A 25,686-nucleotide genomic window follows, 5' to 3' on the forward strand; every position below is an offset into this window, starting at 1 on the left:
TTGCGAGGAAGGTCCCTCCCCCTCGGCATTGGGTTTTTGGGGAAAGCGGTTCGTGTGGGGAAAGAGACAATGCCAAACCTCCCGTCGCTGCCCACTGCGCTGCAGGAATGCGTCTGATCTGTAACGTCTTTCTTCGATACGTCTCTTCTTCTTCTTCCTTCTAATTCTCCGAAACAAAGACAAGGAAGGCTTGGGGTTTTGACTTCACATTGAATTTAAGATCTATCCACATTCCTTCGCGCGCTCTTTGTTCGACCACATGGTCCGAGGAATGCGGGCGATACCCATTCACATTCCGATCAGTTTCTGCGTCTGGCACGCGGATACACTAAGACTAAGCACCAAGAGCCACGTTTTGGCTAAGCTTACCCGCCCCGAATACCACGTTGAAAACAAGACACACATAGCCATCCGCCTTCCGCATTCCGTTCTGCCACTGGAACGCTGGAACTCCTTTTCCCCTCGTGCCATTTAGGCAAAGACCAAGGTACTCACTCGTACTGGGTTATCGGAGACATCGAGAACCCCGAGCTAAGACCAATCAAGGTAAGCCAAGGTGGATGTTCGTTCATTCAACATTCCCAATCGCCCCCAAATCTGCCAATCTCGTTCTCTGTCTTGTCCCAGGGACACCCCAGGTTTTCCCCCCGCTCCCCGCATCAACCTCCGCCGGCTTCCTGTCGCGTCGACAATAGACTGGATTTCTTCTGCCGTTCACCACAGCCGGCATCCACTGCTACCCACGCGGAGATGGCCCTGGTTGGTGGCAGCAACTCCGAAAGAGGGCATCATTACCACTCGATGGGGAGTTGCTAGACCGCTTCTGGTGCGATCACCCTCTTCATATCTGCTTTTCTAATGCGGAGAGGAGAAAGCACCCGGAGTTGTCCCGTCCCTAGACAACAAAAAGTCCTGGCCGTTAACTCGCACCGGCCCCAGGGCGCGGGGCCCAAGTAGTGCCTGGCGCCCTGGTTACTTACTTGGGGCGATGACGGAGGGCCGGCAACCTTGCGAACGTCTCTTATTCGATATCCGTTAGCTATTCCCCTCGCCATGTAGAGAAGCGAATTGTGTCGGTCCGATAGACCCCAGTTTCTGATTGCCGTCAACCCTTGTCGAACGAAATCTCGTGGCCATGTTTTACTAATGGGGTGCGATGGCGTAGTACCTGAGTAGACAATGTCCTTCGACATGAAGAGGTTGCGGTATAAAGAGGGTTCTAAGGCCCCTGATAGCCGATCTCCCCTTTTACCGACACCCAGGCCACAACCGGATCGATATCAGCGGCTGAAGAGAATGGCTTTCTTTGTGTACTTCCTAGCTACGGTCCTGTACCTATCCGCGCCAGTATGGTCCGCCGCTATCCGTGGTAGAGACAACGGTCCCGTTATCACTGTAAAGAATGGCTCTTACACTGGCATTCACAGCGCAGAGTATGGCCAGGACTTCTTCCTTGGAATGCCATACGCCAAGGTATGTGGCTGTAACCTTCGGTTGATGCCGACATACTGAACATTCTAGACTCCTGAACGATTCCGTATCGCCCAAGGCCTAGACTCAGCATGGAACGGCACGCATACAGCCACCGAGTACCCAAAGCATTGCGTTGGTTATGGCTCCGACATGATTGGCTATGAGTCTTCGGAAGACTGCCTGTATCTCAATGTTGTTCGCCCAGCCGGTATTGCTGCTGATGCGCAGCTTCCCGTAGCTGTGTGGATCCACGGAGGCGGCCTGGTATGTTCTTTTGCCGGACCCTCGCGAGAACCACTGCTGACAGTGATAAGTACATGGGCGGATCAGCAGACAGGCGATACAACCTCTCTTTCATCGTCGAGAATAGTGTCAAGCAGGGTACTCCCCTCGTTGCGGTTAGCTTAAACTATCGGCTATCCGTCTTTGGCTTTCCCGGTGGAAAGGAGGCCCTTGACGCTGGCGCGACCAACTTGGGTTTCAGAGATCAGCGCCTGGCTCTGCATTGGGTCAACGAAAACATTGCCAGCTTTGGCGGCGCCGCCGACAAGGTTGTCATATTTGGTGAAAGCTCAGGTGCTGAGAGTGTCGCTGGGCAAGTGCTGGCCTACAACGGTAAGTTGACACCATTCGCATGCGAGATATACTTTACGACTAACATTTTCAAGGACGTGACGACGGCCTCTTCAGAGGCGCGGCTGCCCAGTCCGGCTTCGGAGGGCTCATCCCCCGCATGGTCGGCGGCTTCAACTCCACTGCCTACCAGACCAACTACGACCTCTTTGTCGGCAACATCTCCTCTTGCGCTTCCACTGTCGGCACTCAGGAGTCGATAGAGTGCCTGCGCACAGCACCTCTGGACGAGTTCAATGCCGTGCTGAACGCAACCACGTCATCCTTCAGCTTCATACCCATGAAGGATGGCGACTTCCTTGCAGACTTTGCGACGTCGCAGCTCGAACGCGGAGACTTTGTAAAGGTCCCCATTCTGATCGGATCCAACTCGGATGAAGGCTCTGCATTCGGCCAGGGGAGGGGCCCGAACGGTGGACCGATCAACACTGATGAGGACATGGCGTTTGCCGTACGCAGCATCATGGCTCCCAATGTCAAGGAGACCACGGGTCAAAGTATCGAGGAGCTTGTTGATGAGGCGTTGGCTCTATACCCCGATGACCAGGCCGTCGGCATCCCGAGCTTGGAAACATGGCCACACATCATTCAGCCCGGCGAGGAGATTGCCGTAGCTCGGGGTCTGCAGCAGAGACGCGGCGGGGCTTTCTTCGGAGACATGTATGTCCTAATGACTCTTCGGTATTAGGCTTGTGTGTACTGACATTCTGGCAGGTTCTTCGGCTTCCTCCGCCGCAGGGCCAACATCATATGGTCCCAGAACGGCGTGCCGTCTTACGCATATCGCTTCGACGTTACCGTGAATGGAGTTCCAGAGTACATTGGCGCGACTCACTTCCAGGAGGTAAGTTTGTTGACTGTGACGTGGCAAAGACATTCGCGGTTCATCAGCTGTTGTGCAAAGACTTACCTCCACCCAGGTCGCATTCGTATTCAACAACCTCAACGGCCTTGGCTACGACGTAAACCCTTTTGGAGGCAACAGCACAAGCTACACTGAGAAGGCCACCGCGCTGTCAAAGACCATGTCCGCAGCGTGGGTCAACTTTTTCGTCTCTCTTGATCCCAATGGCGCTCCGGATCTGGGCGAGTGGCCTGCCTACTCAACGGAAGGCGGTGCATCTGGTAGCGACGTGGTGTTTGGTCTCAACGGCACTGTGTTGGAAACGGACGACTGGCGGGCGGAAGGTATGAGTTGGATGATTAAGCACGGGCTCGACATCTTTGGGAATTGAGTTTTCCCCGGCTCATACGACGCGTTCAGTACGTATTGGATAAGGTCAGGTACATACTGTGTAAACATCTACAGATCTTATCTGCCTGGCGATATGTACATAGGCCATTTAGTACATTCTTCCAAGTATATTCTATACGAACAACTCCACCTCCCAAGCTAACAACAACCAACCAATCAACCTAGGCTTGGGAGTCAACCCTGGAACTACCTCAACAGGCCATGAGTTCATGATCTCCTGCATCGGAAGGAATGGGCAGTAGGACCCTTTCAATCCTTTGATTAACTTAAACTACGCATAGGCTAACCGAGACTTATTGCGGCGTATAAGAGAGAACTAATGTGCACCTGAACACTATCCAGTTTCAATGAAACATCGTCAAATCTAGAATCTGAGAGGTCCCGCTATAAGCGAGCAAAAAGGTGGAGTTTTTCGCCCGAGAGTTATACGTTGGTTGGTTGGTTAGAGGAGCAAGCCAATGTCTTCAAGTCCCCGTCGCCTTAGACCGCGGCTATGCCCGCCCTCGAGCTAGTTGCCCGACGAAATTAATAATCGACAATGATACTTTCCATCTACTAGTAGTTAAGGTAAGTCAACGTTGGACCCTGCCCCCGTTCATCAGTTTTTGTCATCTAGAGGAATATCGTGGGCTGATGTTCGCCCACTTTTCTCTCTCAACTCCCCCTGTCGCAGCCCTAGGCCGTGCCACATTGCCCGGGCGAAGGCGGCTCGGGTCGATCCTTGGAGATCTGGGGGGAGAGGAAGGGGATTGTGCATGATGCTAAAATGAAATTCTGCATCAACACGAAGTCGTTTTTTCCCGCATCCTTTGATGGAAATTACTATGCTGTTGTCGGAAGCCTCGGTCGGAGGCAAAAGGTTGTGTTGGACAGCAGAACTTGATAGAAGCTTCACTGAGCTTTGATGGTCTGGGTACCTCATCATATTGCCTCAATTGGCATTGGATATATTGACTCTCAATTTGCATTATCTATGTTGACCTTCAACGGGACTATACCATCTCCTCGGTCTTTTCGTCAAATACCCACCCTGTCGGAAGGATTCGAGTTTCTATCACAAAGTTAAGGTGCTCATTCCTTCCGCCCCCATCAACAACGCCCCGTATGCCCGGCGGAATCCTTGGCCCCACTGGTACAAAAGTCTAAACAGTCCCAGCCCTATGCCTTCCAGACCAATCGGCTACCGTGAAGACAACCGCAGTAGGAAGCTGGTGTCTTTCTCTCACTCGCGATCGTCTGATATTGCCAAGAAGATGATTGGAAATCCTCGAGACTGCAGAATGTCATGATCTAAAGGCCCGCAGTGCTTCTTGGCGCTTACATTTGTCTCTGCTAAGCCCCTTTTGCGCTTGACGATACCTTCGGAATTCTTTTACCTAAAAGTCGAGTTGTCAGTTTTTGTCCGACGTGGAGAAGGCGAAGTAAGTGTAGGCAGGGCGGGACAGGGCTGAAGATGTACGGGAACTCGCCAGGAACTTTTGATCCAGCTATCATGAAGTATCCACAGGCTCAGATTCCCATACGAGACGAAGAGATGACCAGCGTCTACTCTCGCAGGTCTCTGAAATATATAAACACGTCTTCTTTCCTCTATTCCACGACTTCTCTCCCTCATCAACTCACAACAAGAACTTCTTCAGATCAGACTTCAGAGCTCCAAACTCCAACTCAATATTCATCTTCCACCTAAAACACTTCCAAGATGCTCATCACCAACATCCTCACCGCCGCCACTACGGCCTGCGCCATCTTCGCCCCCACCGCCGCGGCCTACGACATGAGAGTCAAGAAGTACGGCAAGACGGACTGCTCCTCGTCCGGCGGCGGCAACCTGGACTGGAACGCCAACGAGTGCCACGCCCTCTACAGCACCGATTGGGGCATGAAGGTCATTGACTACGACACTAAGTGCAAGAGTAAGACAACAAAGCCCTTGAACACTGGAACAAAGTGAGAAACAGAAACATCTAACCACAAGTATCGTAAATAGTGAGAGGATACAACAACGGAAACTGCAGAGGCAGTGCGGTTACTGCTTTCAGCACCAGGCAGTGCCACTCTTTGAAGGGAGTCTGGTCCGTTCGTGTTGAGTGCGAGTGAAGGGTTGCAGGATATAGGACACTTGTAACTAAAACTTGGCCGCGGAAGGATGAGATAGATGGGGCCTACTTGTTACGGCTTTAGAGTGAAGGGCACATAGACTTCGCGCACATAAGAAGCCATTTTAGTAACTGTTCCCATCTGCCAGGTGTTCGAAGCTTCTTCGAGCTGAGGGACAATTAATTACTTATACTCTGAGATCCCAGGCTATTAAACGAGCGCCACTGTGTGAAATGCATTGACGAATATGCCGTGTGATCATACCGCATTAGGTTTATCTGGTACGGTCTTGCACCCGATTATTCATGGATAAGGTATCTTTCTTCGAGAAAAAGATATATAGAGAGTGATGTCTACTCATTCCCAGAGAAGTAAGTGGCCATTCTACCTAGTTTGATGTTGCTTAAATTCACGAGTGGTTTCTACTTTTTGTGATATCGTTACGTGTAAGTCTGGGTCAATGAGTGTGTCGACGACACCTTTTGGTACTTCTTTCTTGACTTGGTCGTAATGCGTCATCATTGAACTACACGTTGGTGTGACTTGATCTTTCTATACCGACAAATAGCCCAGAACAGGCAAGACAGGGCCATCAACTCTAAGAAAAATACAGCCAGTATCCCGCTCCATCGAACTTGACTGAGAAATGTGCCAGGCGATACTACACCATGGCGGCCAAATGCCAAGCTAGTCGCCGGACGTCCCAAGTGATCTAGATACCAGAAGTGTTTGGGGTCATTTATACAGTCTCCTACAGTAACCGGTTGGAAGCCCTTTTGTAGGAACCCATCTAGGAAATCGCCGAAACTGTGAATACTCTCTTTTTGAAACCCTCGTATCGGGATGAGAAAAGAATCTCGCCCGGAGTCTGCCGCTTGTAGTCTGTCGAGGAGAAGCGTAGTCTCCGTGTTGTTACTCATGTCCGCCGGTCTACCGTCCCAAAGCACCAGTCGCTGACCATTTATCGTCAACTTTTCAACGCAGCCGTTCCGTACTGTGCAATCGACCGGGGACGACCAAATGTACTGTGGTCGGAGGCCTTCAGAGGAGGATGAGGCTCCGAGAACCGTGGAAATCTTCTGACGGGCTTTGAGGAGGTCGTCATGCTCCACGCCGCTGTGAGGATGGCGACTCGAGGTGCTAAATCCAATCAGATGCCCGTTTTTGTGGATACTCTGTACTACAGATTTCCCGTCGTCTTTTATTGAATCTGCGGTCCATAGAGTGCTACGTAGGAAGAAGGAAGCTTGTGCATTTCGCTGGGCGAACAGTGTTAGAATTTCATCCTTTTCGTTCCACGAGTCGTCATCGAATGTGAATGCTACTGTTCCTGGAACCTTGGAATTATGTCAGTTTTGGGTACACTTTTGACGGAGGACTCAAGTGGTTATGTGACTTACAGTACATTTGCGGATGACTTGACCGTGTTTTGACAATATTGGGGGACTCATAACTGTCTTTGAGCCGATTCAGATGCGCTCCTCAACAGAATGCGAATTTTGAACCAGCAAGAATTCAGGAACTCTGGAAGATGAATGGCATGGAGCGAGAGGCCTCATAGGCGGGTTTACCCCCATTCACTTCCCGACCCCTACCCTCATCCCTTCGGCATTGCTCCCGGCAGAATATCTGTATTTTTGTCTGAGCAGCAGCAACTGATCCCAGCTCACACGTGTTTTGTAATCTTCTCCGTTGTCGCCATGTTGTGTTGCATCCCACGCGGAAGCATCGCTTGGCCACGTCCCCCCCCTCTTTGCCGGCCCGAAACTCTAAATAAATGAAGTAAGCCCTGATATGATGGGTTCCAGACTGTTCACTGGCCACCCCGTATAAGCTTACGGATCCCGGTTTACTGTGTAGGGGTCCAATGGAACCTCCGTTGCCACGCCGGTGGCTGGGCGCCCCGACTTGTCTGCCAATACCTGCCGTAAAGAGGGAGAACCCGAAACCGTCACTTGCATTTTTCCAGCTTGGACTGCATGAGGCTAGAAGACTGCGATATTCTCGTACACGGCGATGCCGTTGGTCGATGGCGAAATCGCAGGGGATGGGCGCCAAATCTTTCTGGTTCTGTCTTCTGACTCCGCTGCTTTTTCTCAGACTGAGCGGCGGGTAGAGTGTTGATTTGCTTGGCTGCTTTTCTCAGAATGTGTGGCGGGTAGAGTGTTATCTGCTTGATCGGCTTTTTTCCTCTTTTGGATTCAAGAAAAATCCCTATGCGCTTTCGTAAACATTCTTCCGAAAAGTACAGCATGAGCGCAGAGCGTTTGATTTACTGTCTAAGAAGTCGCATCCACTACCACAGAGACCGTCACCTTGTCAACCAACTCTGACTCCTCAGTGTAAGCAATCCAATTACAGAAGCCCAACAGACAAATGTGAAGTTGGCAACTGTAGAGAAACAAGAATACTGCAATTTCTTCCTCAATCTCGAGTACGAACCCTCGGTCCTTAGTAACCGGGTCTCGTCCGACTCTTTGACGTCTCCTTCGACTGCCATGTTACTTTCGCTCTCGTGAAGAGCATCCGCCAACAACAGGGTACTGAACCAAGTGGCAAACACGACGAGACAACCCAGATTCATGAATGTAACCCACGGAGAGAAGTAAAAGCCCCGTAGCCACGAAATCACAATACTCAGGTATGAAAAGTTGGCAAACCCCGCGCAGAAAATCATCAGCATGGGATGATAGTCCGGCGTGCGGGCATTCACCTCTCTCCTGCCACCTTGTTTCTCCAGGTCTCCGGGCAGCAGTAGCTCAGGCTCGCTCGAACACGGCCGAGCAAAGCGTTGAGTGAAGAATCTCGCCGCGTCGCGAAAGGCTAGACGAACAAGCCCGAGCATCCAGTAGGTATGGTTGCTCCTCTCCCAGCGAACGTACATGAGGAAAGCCTTCAAAAACGTCTCTGGCGCGACTGTGTAGCCAACAGCATTGCTCTGATACTTGAGACGCCAGCCATCGCGCAGGAGTCCCATCGTGAGCTGGACGTCCTCGCCGTGCCTCATCGGACGCCCGAGGAATCTCGTGTCCACGAGGGCCTTAGTGTGCGGCAGGATGGCGTCTCTGCGGAACGCGGAGATGGCGCCTGGGAGAATGGTAACGAACCCGTGTTTTGACTGCGCCGCCCGCGGAATGTTGCCGTTTTGTTCAAAAAGGCAGTCAAGGATGCGAGGGATGAAGCTATCCCATCCTTGAGATTGGATGTTGAAGACGGAGAGGTGCCCGGCGACGCCTCCAACGTCGCTGTCTAGGACGAAGGGACTGGCCAAGTTCCGGAGAGTATGCTTGTCGAGAGTAGTGTCGGAATCCAGAGTCACGAGTATCTCGTTGTTGGCCACTTCAAATGCCGTGACCATGGCCTGGCGTTTTCCACGGTTGATCTCGTGCCGGATTGTTGTATAAAGAGTCGAAGACTTTGGTGGAAGTGCGTGTTGTATGTGAGACCAGGTATCATCCGTCGAGCCGTCATCCACAACGATGATATGGACTTTGTCTCTGGGATAATCTGAGGACAACACGGAGGATATTGAGTTCCTCACAAACTCAGACTCGTTGTACGCCGGAACAATGACGTTGATAGATGGCAATCGGCCATTGTCCTTGAGCCCCTGGATGGGTTCATACTCAGCCCAGCGCGCAACGACGACTAAGAAGTTACATAGGAGGATGCAAGAACTGAGTTGTAGGAAAATTTCGTAGAAGCTTAGTTGAGGTTTTGACTTTACTGCAATATACTGGAAAGTCACAAACGTAAGAATCGTGCCCAAGGCAACTAGACGGCCAATAGTCGCCCGAAAACAAGAAGCCGTCATCTTCGCTCTGTGAGTTGCTTCGCGAAGCGCAGAATACAACCTCAACCTCACAATATTCGATCTAACAGCGGCTTTCAAAGTCTTGATAATTTGTGTCTTTACACTGCGGGAAACGTCGTCCCCTTTAGGAAGTCTTCCGAAGCGGGGACACCGTGAATCTGGACCCCTCTGATATCCCCCTCAGTATTGATTGCCACTCTTGATCGACATGTAGTGGAAACATGACCCGGCATGCAGGTGATCAGGGATACCATCACGAACTAGATGGACCCTTAGATGCGACAACATGAATCGTTAAAGCACTTCACCGCCATCTGCTTTTGCTGCTGTTGACGGCGGTGTGCCCGGGATGCTGCTTGGTACGACGTTGAGGTGATCCAGAACAGTCTTTTTGAAACGGCGGCAGTGAGCTCCTCTATCGCGCGAGACAAAAGTTTGACCTGAAAATAGAAAGTGACCTAGACTTGGTTGGTAGCTTTTCCGTTCTTTACCTTATGTAGTCGTGGTCAGCACGAAAGTCTTGACTTAATCGAGACAAGCAGCTTCTTCTTTACAGCCCAAACAGTCGGCAGACAAACCCTTCACACAAAATGGCCCAACCCTTATCAACAAGTCTAATGGCATGTCTGCTCCTTCTTTCAGTTGAAGTGAATAGCCACACGCTTATGCAGAACCCCATTCCTTTCCCAAGTCAACTCCGGGACAATGGTCCAGTAGCCAACGATGGCTCAGACTGGCCATGTAAAGGCGAAGTGGATTACGATTGGTCCGGCGTAGCCAACATCTGGGAGAGGGGCTCAAAGCAGCACTTGCGGTAAGTCAACCATTGATACAGGCTGCTACTTGAAGTATATGTATTGACGACTTACACAGGGCCATGGGAGGCGCTTCCCACGGCGGCGGCTCGTGCCAAATCTCGGTGACACGGGACCTTAAGCCCACAAGGAAGAGCCAATGGAGAGTTATCCACTCCATCGAGGGCGGCTGTCCGATCCGGAACCTCACTGAGGTCAACTACGGAGATTCTCCCACGGTCGTCTTGCCCAGCCTCTACAACTTTACCGTTCCGGACTGGCTGCCCGTAGGACCGGCCGTTATGGCGTGGACATGGTACGGTCGCTGGAGCGTTCCCGAAGTGTTTATGAACTGCGCTCCCATAGTGGTTCTGGGACAAGAGACGAACGCAGACGTCACCGAACAGGAGCGGGCGGCAAAGTTTGACCAGGCACCCCTCGTGTTCGAGGCGAACAATGGCAACGGCTGCTGGACACAGAACAAGGGCAGCTGTGTAAAGTTCCCCAACCCTGGCGAGTCTCTCGTGGTCAACGAGGAATGTCCCCTGTACGAGGAGACGATGTTTACGGGAAAGTGCGGGCCTGAGAGGAGTCTGGGTAACCTTTGGAGCTGGCCATCACAATGGACCATGTTCAGTGGCGGCGCCATTGCTGTTTTTCTTGTTCTCGGGGTCATGCGCGTTGTCAGGACTTGGCGCGGAAGGCAGAAATACGGGCATCGTAAGCTTGTAACTGACGATGTCTAAGTTTTGCAATTGAAGCTTTGAGCCGTCTGAGGTCGTTTGTCGAGGAGAATATGTAGAGTTCATAAGCATTGACGTTAATGTTGGGAAGATTCTAGAAGCAATATGATCGCGACATCAAGCCTGAAAACGTCTCTATCCGCTCTTGTGTGAGTATGAGTTTCTCGCTGACAGATTGGAAAATTACGTAAGTCGAGCCTTTCGACCTAAATGATGCCTGAAGTTTCCCTCAATGTGTAAGGCTATATGCAATTGAGTTTAGGAAACGCGAGCCTTGTACCCAAAGGGTAGCTATTTGCATTGATGTTGATTCATCTTGTACGCCGAGTGACTAACTACAAAACTTTCCTATGAGAGTGTATGGCATGGGACCAGGAGTGGTTGTATCCATGTATGATGGCTGGTGGGGTTGAAAGGGTCAACGGCGTTGAGCCGTCCCTTCGTGTTCTTCACCTTGAAAACAACAATTACCAGCAAGGATCCAGGGGCGAGAAACTTATGGGAGATTCTGGATATGCTTCAGTGAATCATTTTAAGCTTTCATCCGTGATGGAGGCACAAAGTGTCCGGCCCTTGGGCCGCGGGCACTACGGTCACACATGCCGGCCAAACACCCCACTTCCGGAGCCACCGGCCGACCGACAAGACACCCCCGGGCCGAGGTGGGGTTGAACCTTCGCGACCACCTTCCCCTCTCGGGGCCGGGGCATGTGCTGACGTGAGTTCGGACGACTACCAACTGCGTCCCTTACCTCCTCTCTCCACTTCACCCCCTGCTTCTCATCCATCTTTCCAGTAGCCATGTACTCAATTGCGTGATGAGTGCGTGCTTGACCCCAACTGAATTCCTCGTAATCCAACGCGTGTACTTGTAGGAGTCACACCGAACGTCGCAACGTTGACGGCTTCTTCTGGCGGGCCGAACTGTAAATCACCATCGACACCCGGATGCGATTGTTCTGGTTTACGTTATGGCCACGTATGTTCATTCCAAACGAAGCAAGACTACCTCGTTAATGAGACTGTATAACACCCGCCATCAACCATAAGCTTCAGATCCAACTACACCTCACACCATCAACGCTCAACTCTGACTTATGCCAAAGTCACCATCACGGGAACAATCCAAAACCAAACTCCCAAAAACAACAAACCAAACCCAGCCGCAATGTCCTTCCCACCGCCCCTAATCCCAAAATCCCTCCCCCCAAACGCAAAAATAGCGCCCATCTCCCCCTCCTTCCGCGTAAACACCCTCATCCCAACCGCCCTCGCCCGCGCCCAAACCCTCCTCTCCTCCCTAGGCTACACCATCACGACAATCTTCCAACCCGACGGCGAAGACCTCGACCCCGTCCTCTCCGCCGGCGAACCCATCCCCGCCGGGATCCGCAACCGCCTAGCCGAGCTCCGCGCCGCCTTCGCCGATCCCACGGTAGACATGGTCCTCTGCACCGTCGGCGGCTCAACAGCAACAGAACTCATCCCCTACCTCGTGGCAGACGTCGACCTCCAGAATCTCATCAGGGAGAACCCCAAAATCTTTGTGGGCTACTCCGATATCACCGTCCTCCACTGGTGCCTCCGCGCCCTCACCGGCCTCCGCACCTTTTACGGCCCCTGCGCCGTCTCGGAACTCGGCGAGGCCGTTACCTCCACTGGTGCCTCCGTCTCCTCGTTCGACTTCTCTCAAGAACACACGGAGAACAACAAGACAGAAGACGATGGATACCTCCAAGACTTCCACCTCGCCCACCTCCTCCAGGTCCTCAGCACCCCAATTACCACAACAACCCCCATCCCAATCCCCCGCTCAACCTACTACGCCCCCATCACATGCCCCTACTTCCTCTCCCCCTCAACCCGCACCTCAACCACCCCCCGAACCCTCCTCCCCTCTCCGTCCTGGATCTGGCTCCGACGAGCCCCCCGCACACAAGGCCGCCTCTTCGGCGGCTGCCTAACAGTCGTAGCCCGCATCCAGGGCATCGCCCACATATCCCCGTCCTGGAAGGACAAAATCATGTTCCTCGAGTCCGCGACGGCAGAGGCCGACATGACGAAAGGCAACCCTCTCGCCCGGATCCGCTCGGCGTTCGCGGACCTCGCGGCGCGCGGGGTGTTTGACGAGATTGCGGGGCTCGTCGTCGGTCGAGCGTACGGGTACAACACAGAGCAAGAGAGAGCCGAGTACGCGGCCGTGATACAGGGTCTCTTGTGTAAGGGCCGGTTGGGGGCGAGCACCAGTTTCCCAATCTTGATGAATGTCGACATTGGACATACCGCGCCCATCGTGACGCTGCCGATGGACGCGCTGGCAGTGCTAGACTCGGAGAAGGACGAATTTTCCATCGCGGAGGCTATGGTGGTCTAGAACGGGCAGCCACTCGAGAGGAGCATGGGCGGGAGGGGGCACAGAGAAAACTGTTCATGACATATAGACGGCTGGGTAAAACTAGCCTTTGGGTATTATTTGTATTACATGTTTAACGATAGCTCTCCTAAGCCATACTCGTGTTCAACTTCCCATTGTATCCCATTCACGTTCGTGTATGTCATGTAAGAGAGAAACCCCCTTGGTTTCCTTTCCCCGACCAGCCAGTAGCAATTGAATACCTGTGAAAACCCTTGTAACCAGAAAAAGCACGTGAACCCTCGAGGAAATGACTCCGAACGCTTTGCTGATGCAATTTCTGGGGGGTTCCCCGGTGTGTATGAAAAATGAGAGAAACTTTGGTCGTGTATCGTTGTTGAAAAATAAAAGTGCTGTCGATGCAGCTCTGCTACATCGTGCCTAGTCCTTGGTTCGTGTAACTAGAACATTTGGCACATCGGTACTGCTTTGTGACGGTGAGGGTGCCTGTTGCGGCTCCTGAGGGTGTGCGTCTATAGAGTTGAAGTGCTTAACACCATGTGTCGGTTTCTGGCCCTAGTAGAAACCGTCATTGGTGTTGCTCCTACTGCTGGGCGTTGACTGAGCAGAGCTACTAGCATCACTAGGTGTAGGTGGCTCTACAACCTGGCTGCGGATAGTCATGATCCAGTCGTGTTGCAGGAGTTCGACGGCGGATGCGCGGTGCTTGGGGTCTCTGGTAAAGCATCTCTTCAAAAAGTCGAGACCCTGCGGACTAAGCTGATCGGCCGACGGCAGCTGAGGAGGGTTGCCTTGGGCAATGTTGTACATGATGGCCCACTCATTGTCCAGGTTGGCCCAAGGACGACGACCAGTGGCCATCTCAAGAATGACGCAACCCAGCGACCAGACGTCGACTGAGCCGGCTCTGCCAGGGTTCTCACCCTTGATCACCTCAGGCGACATGTACATGGGCGTGCCCGTCATCGACTTGTTGGGCTTGGAAGAGGAGAGATCTTGGACAAGCGTCTTGCCTTGCCTAGCAATGACCTTGGCAGCTCCAAAGTCGACGTACTTGATGATACCGTTGTGATCGAGGAGAATGTCTGTAGGTTGTTAGAACAGTTGCTAGACCAATATCGGGTAGATAGATAAACTTACTTTCAGGCTTAATATCGCGATGGGCAATGCCACTCTCGTGAAGGTAAGCAAGACCCTCAAGCAGCTGCAATGCGTAAACCATGATAACTTGCTCGTCCTCAATGCGGCCGTGCTCTAGCAAGTTCGCGAGAGAACCGCCCTGACAGAACTCCATAAAAATATAGACCCTGTCGCGATGAACTTCGATGCCGTAGTACGAGACTACGTTGGGATGGTCGAGCACTTCCAAGACACCCATTTCGTCCTTGATCTGCTCGGCAATGGTGGGGATGAGCTTTGGATCCTGCAGACGAATCTCCTTAACAGCCATCAAGTGACCCGAGTCCAGGTTCATAGCGGCATAAACGTTGCCAAAGGTACCGCCGCCGACGAAATGGCCCTGTTGCCAGCGCATCGTAATGTTGGTAGCCGAGGATGAGAGGTAGGCTAGCGATCGGTCGACCTCGTTGTTTCCCTCTAGTACGCGACCGAGAGCCTGCCTCTCTGCCTCCTTGGCCCTCCTGATATCGTCGACCTTGTCAATCTCCTCCAATCGCTGCTCCGTGATGTACTTGGAAGCCTCATGGTCGTCGAGCATGCGATTTTTATCCAAGCGCTTGAACTGTCCAACCAAGGCCTCGATGCGCTCCTTCTCTGCTTGGGCGGCCAGGTTCGATCTCGCTCCCATGATATCAAAGTGTGAAATGAGAAGCGCCATGCAGCCAGCAACCTTTGCCCGGAGCCTGGCGTATTCTTCTTCGCCTAAAGCCAAGATGTGTCTGCCTCTGGTCATCCCCATGGCAAACTCCAGAGCCAGGACCGCCCATCGGAACGTCTTTCGATCTGACGCGATGCAGTCGTCACAGATGAAGCTTACCCAATCCAAAGCAAGTTTCGTCAGCTTGAGGTTGTTCATTTGCTTTCGGTTGCTGTCCATGACAAGGAGAGAGCGTTGACCGAATTCTGTCGCAAAGACAAAGCAAGTTTGAATGAGCTCTTGAACTTCTCTGCCTTCGGTCTGCTTCCGAATGATTTCGACACTGTCCATGAAGTTGTTGGACAACTTGTAGGCAACACGTCTCGTCTCCATCAGACGTGTATTGACCTTGTGCAAATTCGATCTCTGTTCCACAACCAGGTCGACGTGCATGTCGACGGCATCGATGAAGGCTTTCCTGGCATTGACGAGTCGCGCTTGAGCAGCGGCAGCGACTAGTCTCATGTGGCCCTTTTTCAGATCGATGTTTCGTTCCCGAACTGAGAGCTGCACAATGTCGCCGAACCAGTGCGGGCTGCTCTCAGGCCGGAGAATCAACAGATACGGGTCACTTGGGTCTTCCGCAAACTGATCCGGCGAGCTCAGACCCAAGATGGAATGAATGGCGTCGTGTCTATCCATCAATGATGGCGAGGCTATGATGAATATGCCCTCCTGCTCGTAGAGATCCGTGAAAATCTGGAAGTGGCCGGATGCGATCAATCTGTCGTAAAACTCTTGCAACTTCTCTGGCGTGAAGGATATGCTGAAGTCGGATGCGTTTTCGTAGTTTTCACTCAGCATGCGAGAGAAACGCTGCAGCATTCGCTGTCTTACTCGGACCGAATCTAGGCACTGTTTGTATCTCTTGCTCATCTCGGCGGTACTCTCCTTGGGCTTGACTTGGAGCTCCTTTTCGAATGTGACACTCAAACGATTGATAGCTTTGAAGGTTAGGGAACTGAACTGCTCTGCAACCTCGACGTCACCACCAAGAAGGTGGCTACCAATTTCATTGGCAAAGTCCCATTCCGCAAATAGCAACTCGGCCTCCTTGAAGGTGTTTTTGTTGCCACTGAGCTTCCAATTGAGCATTTTGAAGTAGTACCTCAGAGCATCCAGCACGACTTGATCGAAAGACTCGTCAATGCAGGGCGGAAGCTCCCAGCCGGGTTCTGGTTGTGTCACAGCCAGGCACTCCAGCTTGATGCGGATAGCGAGTTTAAGAAGAAGCTGGAACTGGTTGATCATCTGGTCCTGCATCATTGGGTTTTGCTGCGCAGACTCTTTTACTTTCTTAGCGTAAGCGAGGCGCATCTTGATGATTTCCTCAATCAACCGGGATGGGAAGCTGATCAGCGTAAGCAGCTCCTCGATGTATGGTGGAAGGTGTCGCTTTTGGAAGGCGGCGAAATTTCGGATGAGCGTCTGTTTGGACTTGGTGATGACGGTTGAAATACCAGGCAGCATGCCTTTGTGTGCATCTTTGTTCTTTTCATCGTCAAACTCCTCGTCATACAGCGACTTCAAGCCGTCCTCCTTCATCAATCGGTCGAGGAATGAGGATTCATCGCTGATGCCATTGCCTACAGGCGAACGCTGTCGTGTCCGAGTGAAATCTAGCTCTTCGTTCCCAACCCACTTTTTGAGAATAGCAAGCTCGGTGTTGATCATCTCATTGGTGTTGTACCAGGCAATGATGGATTCCGACGCCTCATGGAAGAGCGGGGAGTTTGCCGACTGGTGCTCAGCTGCCAGCGAGGTCCAAGAAGGGTACAGGCTCTCAGCCTTGTCAATCTTCTTGACCACGTCCTTGACCTGTTCGTATGGTGGCTTTCCAGCTTCGCTCTCGCCCTTGACGGAGAAGTTGATAATCTCGTCTAGTGTACGGTCCAGCGTCGCGCGAGCCTCCTCGACCATTCGTCTCTGCACTGGAAGATGTCTTCCACATACTTTTGAACGAATACCAAGCCACAGCTCTGCCTTTTGCCCGCTCTTCCCTACTGCTTGTTCGTTGGATCCAATCAACCGCTTCTTTTCTTGCTTGACGACGTCTCCGGTCAGGACAGCTTCCAGCATGCCGTGCCATTCTAGTCGTTCTCGATTTGTCGGGTCTTTTAAATCTTCGTCTGTGGGTTGCAAATCGTCGTTGCCGTAGAACATGATGGTCTCCTGGTCGTATCTGTCGTCAAAGGGCCCTTCTGATGAGGGTGTCTCCCCCTCGGAGTCGGAGTCGGCGCCTTGGCCAATGCCGTTGATGCCGTTTACGTATCCGCCATCGAACGGGTAGCCATCGTTGTGATCCTGCCTTAACCTCTGCACGTATGCCCTCTCTTGCTGGCGAAACCTTTCGCTGGGCCGAGGACGACCTCTCGATGATGCTCGGACGGATTCGACGAAGGAAGGAGCAGGTTGCGGCCTGCGGTGGGCGGCCGGGGCATATGTGTTGGAAGGGGTCCTCGCGGGAGCGCTGGGTCGTTGAACTTTGCTCGCGCCATTGGTGTAGGATGCGTCGCCGTCGCTGGCGTTGCTTCGTAGACTGCGGGTTGTACCATTGGCTACGGCGGCCTGGACGAGGTTGGACATGGAGCCAGCGATATGGCCTTCGGAATACCTGGCGAGAGAACCGAGTTCATCTTGACGTTCGAGTGCGTGGGGGTCGTCGGGTTGGTATTCACCAGAGGAAGCAGAATTGTCCGAGTCGACGGGGATGGGAACTGGTCGCTGGGGCATGATCTTGTCTGAGCGCAAGTCGTCGTCTCCGTTGGAGAATCGAACAGCACGAGGAGAGGGTTCGGTGGACATTGTGGCTGGGGGGGACGAGGCAGTTGGGTTGTATATATCGCTTAGGAGGGGGGGGGGGTGGTCCCTTGGTGGTGAGGCGATGGGTGTCCCGATACGGTGGTGGTCAGCCGTTCAGTTCACGCCTGCGTACTGCGTGCTGCGTACGGCTTCGGTCTGCCGCTCAGCAGTGCAGCTGCTTGTGGATCCTCGTCCGAAAAAGAGGGACAGCAACATGCGATGGAGACTGAGGGAGGCGAACAGAAGACGGAAGGGCACTGCGAGTCGGCCGTTTGGGAGCGAATGGAACGGAAATTAGGATGACATGAGGCAACCGTATCCGCGTCGGTTGGGAATGGGATGGGGCTAGACCGAATTGACGGGCAAGCCGCGACGATGGAAGATGGGTTGACCTCGTTTTCCAGGGCTCAGGTTCGGTGCTCGGTGCTCGGTGTGGGTGGCAGTTTGGCAGCTTGGGGTAGTAGTCTGGGAGGAGCAAATGAGGGAAAAAGGCGGCGAAGACGGGCCCCCGGCAGAGTGAGAGGAGACGAAAAAGATCACGATGCAGAGACAAGAAACAGAGCCAGAGCCAAAGCAACGAGCACCCGCAATGGGAAACGAGCACGACGTGAAATTTGATATGGAGCGGACGGAGCGAGGAAGGGACCAGCGGGCAAAGAGGGAACGCGACGACCGGACGGGACGGTGCTGGCGGGCGGCCATTGGCTGAGCCACAGCAGGCTAGTCGCTAGAGAGGCTAGAGCCTTAGTACGTACCTACCTATCACGCCAAGTGAGGTACCGTCGATACGTATCCCTAAGTACCTCCTCTTCCATCGAACCTTGAATTTGAATTCGTAGGCGTTTACTTTACGGATAGAGTCAAGGACTTTACATCAGTACCTGCCAGCACGTGGAAATATCCTATGGGCATTCTGTAAGGTGGACTCTCGTCTCTACTTCTTGACTTCAAGCACCTGCGGATGGATGCTAGACTGCTGGTCCTGATGTAAAGCAATTTCACATCTGTTATGAATGCGACGCTGTATCCGCCTGGCAGGTTGCAATCTGCCGAAACAACCACCCATGCGTCGACGGTCTATTCGTACGGATACTATTTCGTAGGGTATATCGACGGTAGGGTACAAACAGTCCATACAAACGCTTACTATGTATGATAGGGAGCCGTGAGAAACGGAAATGACCTGGAGCCTGGATCGCGTCGAGAAAATGTTTAAGTCTCGGAACTTCAAAACCACATACTGCGCAGGCCAGGAGCAGGGGTCGCATCCCAGCAAAAGAGCTTTTGCGGGGGGTCGCTTTGCCGAGGGTGCCAGATGCCACGGTGCTTTAGCCTCTTCTTTTTTTTCCCTTCCTCCTCATAAAAAGACCGTCTTATAAGTGTGGACACTGGACAGTGGGAGTGGGAGTTGAAGAAGTGAGACTTGGAGAGACATGAGGCGGCTCCCGATTTGTGGCTTCCCTCCCACCCCTGGTCCAACCATGCTTCCTCCTCCATCCAAGTGTGGCTACGGCCATCGAGCTGTGTGCCTGCGATCGAACCTCGCGCGAACCTCCCCTCCCTTCTCGACGCGACCCCACGCCCGATGGCTTTTGGGCATGTGGCGAGTGACCCACGCAATTGACCGCCACGCCACGGCTGCTCCTTGCAAGCTCAACGTGGCGCCGCCCTGTGGCTTTCTCCGTCTCATTCCCCAAAAACGCTTCCTCACGCTTTCTGCTTCTTCTTCTTCTTTCCATTGCGGCCTGATCATGAGGTGAGATGTTCACGCCATGTGTCGCTACCATCACTCGAATAAGCACAAGTTCCTGTAGCCTGGCGTGATGTGAGTCGAGACAGTCCGTGGTTGGTGGGCGCCCGAGGTTCCCACGGTTTTTCTTCTTGCCTCAACCGACCTACTGTGGAGAGCTTTGCTTTGAGGTACCTGCTATACTATTATAGTCTAAGTGGTATAGCTTCCAGCTCCATAACTGATGCCAATCTCAAGCTCTGCGACCCATCGATTTGTACGACGAATGCCGATCCTTTGTGTTTCGGAAGAGACATAGGCTTTTCGAGGTCCATGAAGAGAACCCGCTTACTTGTCATCGAGATTTGCCATGGGCGATTAGAAACACGCCTTGGCGAGCTGTTGGGCCTTTTTGCATCCCCCGCGCTTCACATGGGCAACTCCAAAGGTACAATAGTGCCCGACTAGTTCCGTACCAGGCACCATTTTCCCTTCCAACTCGGGATACGACATAAGAAGTGCTAGGTGTGTTTTGACTTTCTCAGCCGCACTTTGCTTTGATGTCTCAGAACCCAATGTCGCAGGGATACCGACGTTGAAGAGTTGTGTCGTGGTTTCTCACTTTTCCATGAGTCTGGAAACTAATGCCTAGGTCCCTCTGTTAACCCCGATTGCAACTTCCAGGGTAGCTAGTTCTGGTGGTCTGGGTTGCTTCTTTGCCTTTATAAGTCGGGTTGCATTACAAGCCGATAAATGCTCTTAGCGGAAGTCTAATCGACTTACGCATGTATGGTATTGATTCAGCATGCTCAGCTCTCTGTTTCGTCAAGGCAGCAACGACTGAGTCTAGTAGACAGGCCATTTGGCAGAGCAACGGGTTGAGCGAGCCAACTGTGGGCCTCGGTCTCTATCCCAATTCCTCAAATGACTACGCTCAACAGTATGGGTTGCAGCCTCGAGCCAACATCCAAATACGGCCTGCTCCCTACTCCCTAGGTACTTCCCACGCCTTACGATTTCTTATTGGTCTATGATCCAGCCAGACCTTTGAAACGGTATTGGCCTGACTGAACTTGAAGAGAACGAATATGTTGAGCACCTCGGCAGACCTTCCCCGCGGGTTGATTCGTCTAGTCATGTCCCGGGATGCAGCGTCCATGTGACAGGACTGGCTTGCGATGAAGGGAATTGGTGAAGGGGGTTTCTTGATCCAATAGAAAGGGGAATGAGCCCAGTGGTGTTTGTTCGGTATCGTATCGTAAAGCGAAACTCACTCTTCGAGGGCGAAATCTGTACGATAGCTAGAGAGGCATTCGACAGATACTGGCTCATTAGTATGTTACAATGCAACTATCACAGCTCTTCCACCAGGTAACTATCACCGAGATACCAACAGCGCTCAGCTGAGTTGTACCAATGACTCGATGCTACCTTTTGAGATACACATCTATCTGCGGATGGGAAGACAAGCTACTAAGATAGAGTGAGGGGACGACTGTGTACGAGACGCAGATAACAGACCGCGCGGCTATCTGTCCGTTGAACGAGCCGCAGAGGAAACTCACCCGACCGCCTCAACCAACATTCATACTTTCAGAAGTGCGAGACCGCCGGTCGGCGGGTGCCATACCGAGCGCTCGGATCCTGGACCGAGACGATTCCGCCCAATTCACCAATCAAACACCAGAGAGCTCGGCCAGCTTCGGACCCGCCTCATCTTATCGCATCCGAATACCTTATCGGTACAAGGGAAAGCTCTCCGTCATACCTTGGGGCCTCCTCCCCTCCTCCTCCTCTTGAAACCTTGATCTTTCTGTTCATTTCTCAATCTTTTCACCAATATACCAGCTCAATTGGACTTTTGAAAATGACACGATCAAGATTGGTAGCGGCCGCCCGGACGGCAAGGCCCTTCTTGGCCTCTCCCGCTCGCCAGGGCCGGTCCCTCGCATCCGTCGCCGGACTGAGCTCCACGGCCCCGGCCCCGAGAACGGCGGGAGCATCACAATTACGCAACAACCACCGCTTGTACAGCTCGGCATCCCGCGCCAACTGGAAAGAGAAGCTCGCCGCCTTCTCCAAGCAGGACAAGACCCCCCTCTACGAATTCCACGTCGCCCACGGCGGCAAAATGGTCATCTTCGGCGGCCACCACATGCCCGTCCAGTACGCCGGCCAGTCCCTCGCCGAGTCCCACCACTTCACCCGCACCCACGCCTCCCTCTTTGACGTCTCCCACATGGTCCAGCACCGTTTTACCGGCCCCAAGGCCGCCGCCTTCCTCGAGACCGTCACCCCCTCCAGCGTCGCCGACATGGAGCTCAACACGAGCAAGCTCAGCACCTTCCTCCATCCGGGCACGGGCGGCATCGTCGACGACACAATGATCACCCGCCTCGGCGAGCACGAGTACGCCGTCGTCTCCAACGCCGGCACCCGCGAAAAGATCTTTGCCTACCTCACCGAGCACACCGCCGCGCTCCAGAACCCCGAGGGCACCGACTTCTGGTGGGAGGTCCTCGAGGGCTACGGCCTCGTCGCCCTCCAGGGCCCCCAGAGCGCCGAGATCCTCCAGGAGGTCCTCGACCCGGCCGACGGGCTGGACCTGAGCACCCTCTACTTTGGCAACACGGGCTTCGCCCGCCTCCGGTACCAGGACGGCCAGGGCCAGTGGCAATCGACGCCCGAAAAGGCCATGATCAGCCGCGGAGGCTACACGGGTGAGGACGGCTTCGAGATCTCCTTCAAGTCCACCAACGGCGAGGCCGGCCCCATCGCCGAGACGCTTCTGAAGGTCGCCGGCCCGGAGAGGCTGCAGCTCGCGGGTCTCGGCCCGCGCGACAGCCTGCGCCTCGAGGCCGGCATGTGCCTGTACGGCCACGACATTGACGACACGACGACCCCCGTCGAAGGCAGCCTGTCGTGGATCATCCCCAAGGAGCGCCGCACAAAGGGCGGCTTCCACGGCGCCGAGGTGATCAACAAGCAGCTCGTGCCCAAGAGCAAGGGAGGCGCGGGCATCGAGAGGCGCCGCGTGGGCTTCGTGATCTCGGGCGCGCCGGCCCGCGAGGGCGCCGAGATCTTTACAAAGGACGGGGAGAAGGTCGGCGTCATCACCAGCGGCTCGCCCAGCCCGACGTTGGGCAAGAACATCGCCATGGGCTACGTCAAGGAGGGTCTGCACAAGTCCGGCACCGAGCTGGACGTTGTGGTGAGAGGCAAGAAGAGGGGAGCCGTGGTGTCCAAGATGCCGTTGGTCCCTAGCAAATACTTCAAGGGACCGACTCCCGCGCCTGCGTAGGGTGGGATGTATCGATAGAAGTTTTACAAAAAGATATCCAGCACTTTTTAGCGTTCAACTTGGCTTTCATCTACCTTATTTGTGATGCTCTTTGCTTAAGGGCATGGCGAGATCAGAGCAACGGCAAGTTTTCAATGTTTTGGTTGGAAGCATGTAGCCACTTCTTCATGGGAGGCCATCACGGAAGCGCAAAGCGATGACGACCCTCAAACGAGCGGCTGAGTACTCTAGAAACTATGATCCTGGAATGCGGCAAATATGGAAGAGGTTGACAAGCAGCTTATGTTGACAGGATCGTGTTACGTTTGAATGTGAAGAGAAAAAAAGAAGAAAAGGCAAAGATTGAACGAGCGCAGAAATTCTTATTAGCATTTTGGCGGATGGGGCTAGAGCGCATGCGGATTAGCCCCGGATAACAGGGACGAAGTGGGGCCCTTTTTCATGGGATGAGAGTGGGGTGAAGGCATTCGAGCCAAGCTATGCTTCGACAACGATTTTCTTTTTAGCTACATCTGCCCCGACTGTTGCAAATTGAACCTCCAAGATAGGGTTCAAGGCGAGGAAAGGATCTGATGTCCACATTAGATGATTTATTGCCAAGTTAGCTAGACAGATGTGATCGTGCTTACTCGTCTGGTTGGTTTCTATAAGCCCCGGCCAACGGGGGCGACGAGCATCTAATGTCACATAGCAGTACGGTACGTACATGCTTTTACATTAGCCGAATTCAACTTGAAAGATCAGATAAACTTCCTTTAAACTGGCATGAAATTTGTTTTGTACTACTGTCCTTCTCGCTTCACACAACATTGCCGGAGAAACCGGTCATCAAGAGACCAAGAGTATTGAACCCATACGATATCACGGTATGCCTACACGCAAATGCTCCGGTAAAAGCCAGTGATGATGACACATACGAGAATCTTCATATTATATAGTTTACAATCATAAATAAACACTCATAGAGAGAACTGGCAATACAAAACAAAATCTACCCCGCCTTGTATATATGCCACTTTTTTTGCCTGCATTATGAACTCCCAAACTCCGACCAAGGTGCAAAAAGCAGCCTAACCGGGACAAAGTGTGCCATGTAGTATTACAAGCTTTCAAGAAACACACCCACAATGCTTTCATGGCCCAAGTCGTTGAGTCGTGCCAACAAGCGCAATCGGTGCGCTGCCGCCACCAGCATGGGTGTTGGTGGGCAAGACCCCGAATCGACCGTATGTCTTCTGGTCGACGCTCACGTAGTGCGGCAGCCGCCCAAGGAGGTTCAGCTTCGACTCGATCCATCGCAGGGCCTTTTCGGGTGGGCTGAGGAACTTCAGGTAGCCGAGGCCGACTAGAAAAGTAACGTTGAGTTAGTCATACATCCTTCTAGCAGGATAGGGGCAGGTCGCTTACAGAGATATCCAACCAGGACGCCGCAGAGGTGACCAAGCAAGCTGGTGCCAGGAACGAGCGCCGTAACCACCAGGATGAGGATCAGGGGGGTTGTCCACGTCGGAATTGAGTACGTCGCAATCGTCAGGTGGGGGTTCGTCTTGTACGTTCGAATCGCCTCGATGCCCAAGAGCAAAAAGACCCAGACGCTACATTGTGATTCTTCTCGTTAGTTTCCATCCCTCTTGCGCTCGCGGGCGTCACCTGTGTAGTTTCTTACCTAGCTCCCATAACTTCGGTGTTGCCCTTGAAGAGGAACCGTTCGATCAAGGTGTAGAGAATAGCCGGGATCGTGCTCAGAGCTGCAGAAAATTAGTCGCCCGCGCCTTATAGAGAAGACCAGGATATATCTTACGGCCGATGAAGAGGGCGATAGAGGTCAAGGTGCCGAATTCTGCCTCGAACCGCTCCATCAATGGCGCGAGAGCCGCCAGATTCATGACCGTATGGATGAGATTCACATGGACGAAAGGGAACGTATTCATTCGGTATGCTATCGCCACAATACAATGAGTACAAAGTGCGCCTGTAGAAAGCGGCCTAGCAGGCAAGGGAAGCTTACAAGAGGTAAAGGACAGCTGGTCAGGAATCAGGGCGCCCCAGTGCCTGACATCCCACGAATGTTGAAGACCTGCGAACCATGCTGCGATAATGACCAGGAGAACAATGCGCGTAAAGAGCGGTAAACGAAATACGTAAGAGCGAGCCCGAAGGGTGCTGAAGGACGTTATGTTGGAAGCCATCGCGCCCGCCGCCTCCGGGATTCACGGGATCCAGAGGGGTCGAGGGTCTAGGGTCGAGGGTCGAGTGGGAAAATTGGCGGTCGAGCAAACACCAATCGCCGCGTTCAAAGTCGAAAGTCGTTCTAGCGATGAGTCCAATCGGCAGCACAAGGCATGAGAATCGGCTTGAGTTGGCACCACGGAGATTGTGTGTTTTGCTGCAGCTGGGAAATTGTAGACAACCTGTCGCATGCTCCCGGTCCACTCGGACCTCTTCGGACGATCCAAAAAATGTTAGATAAGACCCCTGTTGTACGACGTATCCACCTCTTATCATCACGTGCCTGTAACAGCGTTACAGCGCGTTATGTAACTCGTCCTGGGTCTCTAAAGTGCTTTGAGTATCGATCATTGGTGAAGTATTAGAACATCACATGCGAATTCACAATGCTTGAACACCTTTGTACCCGCTCTCGCATTGTCACATTGCGTTGAAATTTTGTTTGAACGTTTCAAATTTGTACATACTAGGAAATCATGGCCTACATGACATAGAAAAAACAATAGTCCCAGAGGTATTTGCCCGACCAAAACAAAGGGCGTAACGCGGCCATACACTTTAGT

General features: G+C 53.0%; 9 protein-coding genes across 9 annotated transcripts; 5 read left to right on the forward strand and 4 right to left on the reverse strand.

The window, feature by feature from the left end:
• Positions 1–1,179: 1,179 nt before the first annotated feature.
• Positions 1,180–3,341, forward strand: CCOS01_16727 (carboxylesterase; the record flags this gene model as incomplete). Its single annotated transcript, XM_060464863.1, has 6 exons — positions 1,180–1,473; positions 1,522–1,737; positions 1,788–2,088; positions 2,142–2,766; positions 2,821–2,950; positions 3,027–3,341. 6 exons carry the CDS (start codon positions 1,180–1,182, stop codon positions 3,339–3,341), a joined length of 1,881 nt encoding a protein of 626 aa, XP_060304530.1.
• A 1,722-nt stretch (positions 3,342–5,063) lies between these two features.
• On the forward strand, positions 5,064–5,461 carry CCOS01_16728 (uncharacterized protein; the record flags this gene model as incomplete). The annotated part of the gene is made up of 2 exons (XM_060464864.1): positions 5,064–5,277; positions 5,352–5,461. The coding sequence occupies 2 exons, from the start codon at positions 5,064–5,066 to the stop codon at positions 5,459–5,461; spliced, it is 324 nt and encodes a 107-aa protein (XP_060304531.1).
• Positions 5,462–5,979: 518 nt separating this feature from the next.
• On the reverse strand, positions 5,980–6,912 carry CCOS01_16729 (uncharacterized protein; the record flags this gene model as incomplete). The annotated part of the gene is made up of 2 exons (XM_060464865.1): positions 5,980–6,798; positions 6,862–6,912. The coding sequence occupies 2 exons, from the start codon at positions 6,910–6,912 to the stop codon at positions 5,980–5,982; spliced, it is 870 nt and encodes a 289-aa protein (XP_060304532.1).
• A 534-nt stretch (positions 6,913–7,446) lies between these two features.
• On the reverse strand, positions 7,447–9,275 carry CCOS01_16730 (uncharacterized protein; the record flags this gene model as incomplete). Its single annotated transcript, XM_060464866.1, has 3 exons — positions 7,447–7,547; positions 7,904–9,138; positions 9,214–9,275. 3 exons carry the CDS (start codon positions 9,273–9,275, stop codon positions 7,447–7,449), a joined length of 1,398 nt encoding a protein of 465 aa, XP_060304533.1.
• A 590-nt stretch (positions 9,276–9,865) lies between these two features.
• CCOS01_16731 (endoglucanase) lies at positions 9,866–10,815 on the forward strand (the record flags this gene model as incomplete). The annotated part of the gene is made up of 2 exons (XM_060464867.1): positions 9,866–10,089; positions 10,149–10,815. The coding sequence occupies 2 exons, from the start codon at positions 9,866–9,868 to the stop codon at positions 10,813–10,815; spliced, it is 891 nt and encodes a 296-aa protein (XP_060304534.1).
• A 1,165-nt stretch (positions 10,816–11,980) lies between these two features.
• CCOS01_16732 (LD-carboxypeptidase) lies at positions 11,981–13,186 on the forward strand (the record flags this gene model as incomplete). Its single annotated transcript, XM_060464868.1, has 1 exon — positions 11,981–13,186. The coding sequence occupies one exon, from the start codon at positions 11,981–11,983 to the stop codon at positions 13,184–13,186; it is 1,206 nt and encodes a 401-aa protein (XP_060304535.1).
• Positions 13,187–13,741: 555 nt separating this feature from the next.
• Positions 13,742–17,867, reverse strand: CCOS01_16733 (uncharacterized protein; the record flags this gene model as incomplete). Its single annotated transcript, XM_060464869.1, has 2 exons — positions 13,742–14,271; positions 14,327–17,867. 2 exons carry the CDS (start codon positions 17,865–17,867, stop codon positions 13,742–13,744), a joined length of 4,071 nt encoding a protein of 1,356 aa, XP_060304536.1.
• Positions 17,868–21,460: 3,593 nt separating this feature from the next.
• Positions 21,461–22,894, forward strand: CCOS01_16734 (glycine cleavage system T protein; the record flags this gene model as incomplete). The annotated part of the gene is made up of 1 exon (XM_060464870.1): positions 21,461–22,894. The coding sequence occupies one exon, from the start codon at positions 21,461–21,463 to the stop codon at positions 22,892–22,894; it is 1,434 nt and encodes a 477-aa protein (XP_060304537.1).
• A 1,133-nt stretch (positions 22,895–24,027) lies between these two features.
• On the reverse strand, positions 24,028–25,083 carry CCOS01_16735 (rhomboid family protein; the record flags this gene model as incomplete). Its single annotated transcript, XM_060464871.1, has 5 exons — positions 24,028–24,239; positions 24,302–24,489; positions 24,561–24,642; positions 24,696–24,833; positions 24,903–25,083. The coding sequence occupies 5 exons, from the start codon at positions 25,081–25,083 to the stop codon at positions 24,028–24,030; spliced, it is 801 nt and encodes a 266-aa protein (XP_060304538.1).
• Between the last annotated feature and the right edge of the window lie 603 nt (positions 25,084–25,686).

The sequence above is a fragment of the Colletotrichum costaricense genome (assembly GCF_030867565.1).
Source record: "Colletotrichum costaricense strain IMI 309622 chromosome Unknown Scaffold_33.1, whole genome shotgun sequence".
In the NCBI taxonomy this organism is placed as follows: domain Eukaryota; kingdom Fungi; phylum Ascomycota; class Sordariomycetes; order Glomerellales; family Glomerellaceae; genus Colletotrichum; species Colletotrichum costaricense.